At 29.7% G+C, this 10,086-nt stretch overlaps 1 protein-coding gene across 1 annotated transcript; it reads right to left on the reverse strand.

The window, feature by feature from the left end:
• Nucleotides 1-952: 952 nt before the first annotated feature.
• Nucleotides 953-7,056, reverse strand: LOC105644031 (isoprene synthase, chloroplastic). Its single transcript, XM_012229273.4, has 7 exons — nt 6,777-7,056; nt 3,079-3,346; nt 2,600-2,978; nt 2,110-2,328; nt 1,880-2,018; nt 1,509-1,757; nt 953-1,388 (listed from the first exon to the last, which is right to left on the reverse strand). The coding sequence occupies exons 1-7, from the start codon at nt 7,005-7,007 to the stop codon at nt 1,086-1,088; spliced, it is 1,788 nt and encodes a 595-aa protein (XP_012084663.1). The 5' UTR covers nt 7,008-7,056; the 3' UTR covers nt 953-1,085.
• Between the last annotated feature and the right edge of the window lie 3,030 nt (nt 7,057-10,086).

Genomic DNA, 10,086 nt, shown 5'->3' on the forward strand with positions numbered 1-10,086 from the left:
AATTTCATAAACACCATTTTCTTTCAAGTCAAATAGATTTAGTATATAAGAGAAAAAAATATCAAGAAAATTAAAAATATTTAATCATAAACATGTCATCTGTTACTAAATTAAAGTCACAACAGTTAAAGAAAAAAAATAATCTTTTCTAATTTTATCTCTCTCTTAAATAAAATATTTTAAATTATAATCAAAATAAAATAAAAATATTTAAAAATAAAATATAAAAGTTTTCAAATGTCTCACTATCATATATATTTATTAAAAAAGATAATCAAAATTTTAAAATTCTTAATTATTTATGTGTTAATTAATAAAAAAAAATTACATAAAAGAAAAAAAAATATAAATATCTAAAACATTTCTTTTTTGTTTTTTCTTTTTCGAGGAAAAAAAAATAGAAAGAATTATCTAAATCCCACAACTTAGCACATGCACAACTTCATATTTGGCTTACTGGCTTCAGCTCGTTTAATACTCACATAACAACCCAAATTAAGCAGACCATTGGGCAAGAGAATGGACCAAGAAAGTTAGTCATTAAGCTAACACAATCTCCATGCAATGTGTCTTTGTCGTGTAAGACAAAATCATTGCTGTTTAGTAGTCGACATATTATGTAATTAATTTCTTTCACTTGCTACAGCCATTTTCAGCCAGTTAAGCTGCTTAAATTAATTAATATTGTTTAAGTCTATTTAAATTTGCTTTTGAGTTTAATTTTATTTTAAATACATATTTTAAATATAAAATCTTAGTTAAAAGTTTTAAAGACTTAATTATCTATTAAAGATAATTTTTTAAATAAAATTTAATTGGCTATTACTAAAATTATTTTAGTATATTTTAAATTTTAGTAAGATCAATGTAGGAATTCTCATTATTCAATAACATTCAAATATAGTAATTAATACGCATTTTGTTCTTTATCAATCAATTAATCTATAAGAAGTGGGAAAAAAAATGTTGACTTTTTGGCTTGGAATACCATAACCATGATTTCCACATTAGTTAAACATATATACCTAGCTTCTGTCCTTTCTTTATTTTTTTATGTAAATTAGTACTAGACAAAGTATGTCGTTTTATCTATCTTTAAGTGAAAGAGGCTCGATTATCACCGATGCGACACGTTTCTTTGATCTTTCATCTGGAGCACTATGCCCATCTCCATACTGGTATATGCAATGGGCTATTCGAGCAAGGTTAAAAGCTGTTTCAACAAAAGGCTTTGCCAAGATTGAATTTTCAATTCTTTCTTTGTTCATTTTCTTCCATGTCTCGTCAATTAAATTCCTCACATGCTGCTTTGCAACTTCCTCAGTAACACCATTGTCATTCATGTAGTAGGTAATCGAATTTCCAGTTTCACCTCGCTCTAATTCGGCCTACGTTACATGAAAAATGCAGTTTGATTACATTACAGAAACATCTCAAACATAGTCCATGTAATATTTCATTATAGCAGAACAAAAATAAAAGGGAAAAACTCGGAAAGGAAAACATACCGAAGAAGAGCCCATGTCATTGCAGAGCCGAAAGATGATGGAGGGCCAACGTAAAAGATTGTGGTTCTTTTCTAAGTTTTCAAGCTCCTGTTTTGTACTTTTCTTACTCAAAAAGCAATAGGCACTAACTAATAAAAGGGGTCCTGATACTGACATCCATGCATTTTCAAGATATTCCTCGAATGTTGGTGTAGATTTATTGTAAAACCACTTTGCTTCTTGTAGGAATGTTTTCAATAAATTAGCCCACTGAAAGAAAGACAATTTAACATATATTGTATTAAAAACAATTAAAGAATTAAAAAAAAAAAAAAAAGCAGAGGTTACCATATTCTATGCAGATTAAATTACAATGAGAACTTGACACTTACTGCATTTGTTAGGTAAGGAAGAATGTTCTCTCCTGTCTCCATAAGGGCTTCATAAGTCATCTCATTAACAGTATTGTAGAGAGCTAGGAAGCATAACTTCATATAATCTGGAAGCGTATTGATTGCATTGACATCCCATCTGAAATAATCAATTAATAGTAGCAACAATTAATATAATCACCAATTTGAAAACATAAACAAAATGGAAACTCGTTCTCTCTTGTCACAACCTTTGAACGGCATCTGTAAACAGCTCCAACTCATCCAAAGTGCCATAGACATCATATACATCATCCAAGAGAGTTATTAACTTAGCCGCCTTTGTCAAAGCTCTACGGCAATTACTGTATTGAGGTTCAAATACCATTCCAGTTGCCCAAAAGAAGCTTTCTGTTAATCTGTCCCTAGCAAAGTCCAGCTTATTTGGAAGTCCCATATTCCTCCACCACCTATCAGACACAGACGAAGAAAATTTGAGGATGGTAAATCCATTTTTATATAAATTTATACCTATTGAATGAAATTCACGAAGCAATGATTTTGAATTCAATCATCACAGATACGGCAGTCGAAACACATAACAAGCCTAGTACTCTGACTACACTACATAATTAACGAATTTTAAGTATTAAGCTTCTCAAGTATGTAGAAGTCTCAATAAATTAGTTTCCGGAAGCATTTATAAGATATCAAAAAAAAAAAAAAAAAAAAAAAAATCACCTTGACATGTCTCGAAGATCCCTTTGGTGTATTGACTGAACCATGTTGAAATCCATTACAGCAAGTTCGAGCAGTGCTTGATTTGCATCGTCCCTTTTACTGTATGCTTCAATGCTCCACAAAGCCTCCAGCCGTTGCGTCCTTCGATGCAAAGGAAGCTCTAATTCATGATTCACTTGTTCAACAATATCTTTGCCTATGTTTTCTTTTTCTTTGAGGCCCTTCAAATGTAATCTTGCAAATTTATTAGCCTCATCCAACAGATTTTCTCCTTCAAAAGCAAGAAATGAGGCTTCATATAGACCCAAAATTGCCTTTACATCCTCCGCAAGGCATTCCTTGAAATTTCCATTTTCACCCTTGAATTTCATTAACACATCTATGCTTGGACAGAAATTATCCAATCAAGAAATTATCAAAGAAATGAAAATAATTGAAAATAGAACATGAAAATAATTTAATAAAAGAGAAATGGGTACCTGGAGAGACCTTATAGCCATGTTCTCTAAGAAGTCTGAAGCTAAGAGCAGTAGCGTGGAGGCCATTATTCACCGCGGCATCAAATATCCCAGAAGACACAAATCTGTCAAGGGCTCTCCTTATCTCATTCTCGAACCGGTATCCCAATCCTAACCTTTGAACATTATCGATAATGTCAAGAACAACTAGCAGCTCAGCATTTTCATCCGTAATCATGCGTCTCACCGCTGCCTCCAGCTTAGTTGCCTTTTTTTTGTACGTCTCTACCTATAAATTGACAATAATATCATTGTTAGATAACAGAAGAAGAGCTTATCCTAGCTATTTTTAGTCTTAGATAGCAATCGCAGATGCTAAGTTCCAATTTTCCATTGTTGAGGATTTCTCTGGCTGCATGTTGGTAATTGATAGCCGGAAATTTTGCAGTTCTGTCATATGCCCATTAGCTGTTTTTTGATTTGTCTTCAGTTTCCAATGCCTCTGTACCAGCCTTACTCGGGCCTCGTGTTGGTGAAAGTTAAGCAAATTTTCCTTGAAAAGTGTTACAATAAGAGATAATAATGCAAACATCACGACAAAAAACAAATAAAATTGACAAAATGAATTTCAAATTAGTGATTATGATAAGATTTTTTTAAAAAAAACAAGAAAACTTCAAATAAAAATAACATTTGAGAATTATTTTGAATTGGAACAAAGACACCATCAAATGCTTCCATTAGTTCCCTTTGGCCAAGTTCTTACTTTTGGTATTATCAGCAACATTAGGAAATCTTTAAGAGTTCCTTATTTTTTAGCATCTGTTTACTATTGTAGTGTTTGAAGCTTAGCACATATTTTTACTGCTGGGCATAATTTGGATAAATCCATAAATCAAATTCAACCGATGAATTTAATTTGATCTAGTTCAGTTTTCAACTTTTAGGTTTGGAATCAGTTTCTATAGAAAAAATAAAAAAGAAAGAAATAGAGTTCATTTCAGTTGTTAAAAATTTTGGAAAACCAAGTGAAAATTGAAAAAATAAATTGAAGCAAATTGAAAAGAATCAACTCGATTTGCTTTAGTTCAGTTCTATATACAAATTTTCGTTCAATTCAATACATTCTAAAAGTATTCAATTTATTTGGTTTAATGTGATTTTATCGATTTAAGATATCTAACCAATCCAACGACTGTTTCTATGTAATTGAGAGAACTTGTAGAGGTGGTCATTATTCTGTTTCAATTAAAAATTTATTAAGAATTATTAACTCTTATTTGGGAGACCTAATTCGCTACCACAAGATTATGTTTCTATTTTGAATAGAAATGGAAATAAAAGGGTATCAAATCCATTTAATTAATATTCAAATCTGCTTTAAATATATTGTTAAAGGTCAAATCTTCCTAAAAAACCGCCTTATTTTTAAGGCTAATTTGGTTACCTTTGATTATGTCACCCTTTAATTATTCAACAGTACAATAATATATGGTGAACTAAGGAGAGGACTACCCCTGTTGTATAGCTTGCAATGTTATTTTGGCTTATAAAAGCTTCTAATTAATTAAAAAGTGATAAAATAATTTCTAAATTAGTGTGTATAATTTAAAAAAATGTAAAAAATTTAATTATTGGTATTCTATAACTATTTCTATGGCTTTGATGACATTTAGAAAACATTACGTGGTTGTTTAATTACTATTGACATTATCATTTGTAAAAGACAAAATTTTCTTGATATACTATTTACTATACTCCAATAAAAAATGAAAAAATTTTAAAATTATCCGAAAATTATCTTAAATAATAATGATAAAATAGGATTCAATTTAGAATAAATAACAATTAAGTTGGTAAGGCCAAAAACTTTATAAAACATAATGATATTACAAACTTACTTAAAGTTAATTAAGACCTAAATAAATACAAATTTGTGAATAATTTCAACAAACACAAATCCAAATTTTCAGTTTCAGGTAATCAGAAAATGTGATAAACTTGAATTAATTAAAAAAATATAAGTTTAAAATATAATATCTTCCAATAAGGAGCGAAAAAGAGTATATCTTATCAAACCATTGATATTAAAAAACACTAAATAATGATAAATATTAGAGAAATTAATTATTTAGTCCCTGAGATATGATGAAATTATCTAAATAATTTCTTCCTTTTGGACATATATTCAGAGCATACGTTTACATCCTTAACTTTAAGTATTCCCTCCATTCAATTTCCTCCGTTTTTCTGTTTTTTCCGTTAAGTGACATGGAAAGGACGAAAACACCCTTTGACCATATGAAAGTGACATATCCATTCTCTACCTCTCCACCATCTCGCCTGCACCGCCTCCTCCACCATCAGCTTCTCTGCCATCAATATTTCCACCCCTACCATCTTCGCCATCTTCAAACTCACTTCCCAACCTCTCCACACTCTCTTCCCAACCTCTCCACACAAACCCCCTCGCCTCCACTCTCTTGCTTACCTTCCTCACGCCGCTCACTGCCGATACCATCCTTACCAGCTCATTCTATGTCTCAACACAACTGACCATGGGGCGACTCGGAATATTAATCACAAGGAATGCCTTTGAATTAAAATATTAAAGTTATGGTTTGTGAGCCCATAGGCGGAGGGAAGGAGCCAGGCTCTTGCGGCCCTGCCTCCTAACCAATATATTTTTTACAAAATTTCTAAAAAGTTGGTGGATTTTTTTTAATTAATTTTACCCTCAAATTTTAGAAATTTTGTTTAGCTCTCACAAACCCAAAATTCTGGCTTAGAGCCGAAACGTAATGCAATATAGCCTAGATAGCATGGACTCTGGACACAGTAATTTTTTTAAAAATAGGACATGATACGTTCGTGACACATTATACTAAAAAAATATAATTTATTAAGAAATTAAATATGTAAATAACGATCCATAAAAAGTTATAAACATAAAATAAAAAATACTTAATTGTTTACTTCAACATCATTAGTTAAATTCTTAATAATAACATCATCATTAAAGATTATCGTCTCCATCTTTGGCTCATCTAAAAATAAATTGACAATTTCAAGAATTTCAATATCTTCAAAAGAGTCAAATTGATCTCCTATAATGTCTTATATTTTGTTTGTTCAACATAATATTATGGGCTTCTTCTTGATAAAAGTAGAAGATTACTACAAACAAAAATCAATTTTTAAATTTGGCAATAAAATTATAAACCCTACATAATGATTTAGGGTTTTTTCTTCTTATATATATTGTAATTTTTTATTTTAAGTATATATATTTATCTAATTTATATTTATGACCTCAATTTAAATTTTTTTGTTAAAAGATTATTTAAAAGTTTTATAAAATTTTTACAAGTGTCCAAGAAGTGTTCAAGAAGTATCCTTAAAGTGTTCTTAAAAATGTTCTAGAAGTATCTGAAATTAATAAAATTAAAAAAATAATCAGACACATTTTTTAAAGTATCTGACACGTGTCTGAGAGTGTTCGAAGAGTGTCGGTGTCTGACACGGGTACAATACCGATAAGATAGACCTTTTAAGGTGTCCATGCATCTTATAGCTACATTCATTTTTAGCATAATATTTAGATTAAAAAATAAAAACATTTTTTATTATATTATATTACCTTCTATTAGGGACATAAACGTTCTTTTAATATATAAATATATGTAAATAGTTAAAGAAATGGAGAGAAATATAGTTACCACATGGTCATTGTTCAAGGATTGCAAATAGTCATAACTCCAAATGCTTGGTTGATAATTGGCCGTCCGTCTGTCCTCCGTTAAATTGGAAGCCTCTGCAGTCACCGAGAACCGGACCTGCAAATTGATAGGAGTATGGACTCGAAGGGCTCTCTGTGAGGGAAATCTATACAATTCATTTTGTAGTGTTGATGAAGATAACAATGAGCGTGGCAAGAAACCAGTTGCCATGAGCTACCAGTGTACTTTACAACCCTTTCTTGCCTTGAGAACAGAATTTGCGATGGCTATTCTTATATATAGATAGTGTAGTAGTGTTTATTACATAAGATTTTTTTTAGCGTGTTTTTATTTTATTCCATGTGAAAAAGAAAATGATATTATTTTTGTGTGGACGGGACCCGTCTAAACCAAATTTGGTTTGTTCTAGTTGTGGTTTTTTGGAAAATTTTATTTAAATTGGGTCCATGACCTCACTTATGGATCAAACCAATGAGAATAATGTTTCTTATTGAAATGAGGATATTTCTGACCATTCAATAAAAAAAAATAAAGTCAGAACACTTTTTAAAGAATCATTACTGTCATTGGTTTGATATATAAACCTGGCTTTGGACCCTCTCTAGGCAAGTAATTTCAGTGGTTTCTATTCCATTTTTGGTTTGTTTCTAAAATTTTTCTTTCCTTTTTTTTTTTTTTTTCCAATAGGTTGGGAAAATAAAAAAAAATAGAATCCTGTTAGTCTTGGGCTACGTTTGGGATGAATAAGTTCAAAATGTGTATTTATTAATTCAATTAATTTGCAAATAAATTTTTCATTTTTTGAATAAATTTAAAATTGATAATTCATTTGCTTTTATTTTCTAAAATGTACTTTTGGCATAGCAATTTTAGAAGATGAGGAGAATAGATAGTTTTATCATAAAACTTTGAATTGTTTAAATTTATAGAATTCATTTAGAAATTTTATCTCTTTTCATAGATTTTATTTTAGTTATATCCAAATTCAAAGAATTGAATATCTGAAATTTAATTTTTTATTTTTTATTTTTCATAACAAACACAAAAGTTTGGATGCATAAATGAATATCATAAAATTTTGTGAAATTTATTTATTCTAGACACTTAAAATAAATTTAAAATGTAACTAGAACGAAGATAGCTCAACGGCAAAAAAAAAATTATGGAATTGATAACTATAATTTAGATCATAGGTTTAATTCTCTTAAATGCAAACTTGTTCCAGGTCAGTCACTTTCATTTCGAGGGTGAGTAGGATACAGACCCTTTGAATTTTCAATGTAGAGCAGATATCCATCATTTTAAACTCAGTTGGTAAATGGACCCGAAAACATTTTGTCCATGGATTCAAATCCAAACGTTTAACTCGCTGAATGATTGGTATTTTTTTTTATAAATGTTATTTAAATCGTGGGAATGTGATAGTGCACGGCATTGATTACAACCACAGGTCGAAATAGGTGTCGAACTATTGACTTGTCAATAGTCAGTTTTTCTAGAACAGGCCAATTTCTGAGCTAATTTTTTTGATTTCATTTTTTAGAATCAAAATAAAAAAGGTTAGATTTTATTTTTTCAGTTAAATTTTTTAAAAAAATTATGCACTTGAATTTGTTTTAATTTCTACAAATTAATAAATTGATTAAATTAATAGGATTGACTTTTATTGATTCCACTTTTCACATTAATGAAAAGAACGAACAAAGTACATCTGATTAGTTAATATTATACAATCTAATTAATTTAAGGACAAGATTATATATTCTTTTAATGACAGAGCCAAAAATTAAAATTAGTAGGCTAAAAAAAAAACATTCAAGAGTTAAGAGGAGGGAAATTAATATATATATCAAAGAAGAACACATGCATATGATTTCTAAAGAATAAAAAAGCAGTATGATAGAACAAATCTTACTAATACCTAAACTTTCGCACTTCAAAACTTTTGTGTCCACTTAAAACTGTGAATATTAATAAATAATTGCTCTTCTTTGACAACTAGACAAAAAAAAAAAAAAAAAAAAAAAAACCCAATTGCTAGTTTGCTACAAACAAAGACAAAAGACACCTACTTAAGTTGCCAACTCATACAAAAATGCTACAAACAAACAGCTCTTAAGTTTTCTCTACCTCTATCCTTATCCTCTTTGATGAAGAAGAAAAGAACAAACAATGTCAATAAACCCAACATCCCACGTGGCCCGTACATGCACATGGGCCTGTGAAAAAACCCTCTGAACTCAAGCCATACACATGGGCCCACTATCTATTTCTCGAGGAGCCCACATGGTAGGATTACAGATTTACTGAATTCTCCACCGAAAGATTATTTTTCTATGATGAGTTTGTTCCATTTTCTTTCCAACCAAACACATGACAGGACTTGAGTCAGCTTTCCAAATTTCTGACTCGGCTTTTTTTTTTTTTATTGTTTTAACTCTTTGATTATTGGGTGGTTTTGATTTGCTTAGTATAGAATTATTAGATCTCTTTTGTAATGAATAAATAAATAAGAAAAAAACAAAATAGAGTTTAGCTGCGAGCTCCCAAACGAGTGAAGATAAAGTTCAACGTAAATCTTTTCAAATGCAAATATTTCATTTCTCCACTTATATTTTTTTTTTCAAGTTTTTTATAGAACCTGAATGGGAAATAGCCATTATATGTAAACAGAGAAAACAATCACTTCGCAGATTATTTAGCTAAAAATTACTTTATATATATATATATATATATATGTCATTTGCGCTGATCTGATCTCTTTCTTTTGTTGTTATACATGAGTAGAAAAATATCTGAACTGAAAGCATTTGCTGAAACTGTAATGTGTCCCCGTGCAAGCAATAAATAAGCAGATAAAGGATCGAACTTTATCTGTTCAAACAGTTCTCATTGCTAAAGATGCCATGCCTAAATTTATCATTTTATGGTTCATGTTTCAGGTGTAAATGGCATACACATGGGTGTCTAAAGAGTGTATTATAACCTATATTTAACTATTAACGATTAACTGATTTATTCTTTTCTGGTAATTTTTAATTTTTAATTTTTATTTTAAACATCTATTATTCAAAGTCCACTTACCCTACTAATTTAGATTCACGCCGGACAGACCCACAAAAGGACAAAACATCTAGATCAATCTTTTCCAATATTTCTGAATAAAAATTTAAAATCCATAAACATTATTTCTTTTAACATAGTAAATTTATAAAACATTTAGTATAACTTCAATTTGTTCAATAGATGCATAGATTTCATATGTAATAACTCATTAATAAAGACCGAT

This window comes from Jatropha curcas, chromosome 3 (assembly GCF_041381405.1).
Source record: "Jatropha curcas cultivar XTBG-Jc1 chromosome 3, XTBG_Jcur_1.0, whole genome shotgun sequence".
Classification (NCBI taxonomy): domain Eukaryota; kingdom Viridiplantae; phylum Streptophyta; class Magnoliopsida; order Malpighiales; family Euphorbiaceae; genus Jatropha; species Jatropha curcas.

Coding starts and splice junctions, on each gene's coding strand:
- LOC105644031 (XM_012229273.4), bottom strand. CDS start 7,007: ATGGCAACTGGTTTCTTGCCACGCTCATTGTTATCTTCATCAACACTA. Junction 1,758..1,879: donor TTCCTTACCTAACAAATGCA/GTAAGTGTCAAG, acceptor TCTTTCTTTCAG/TGGGCTAATTTATTGAAAAC. Junction 1,389..1,508: donor ATGACATGGGCTCTTCTTCG/GTATGTTTTCCT, acceptor CATGTAACGTAG/GCCGAATTAGAGCGAGGTGA.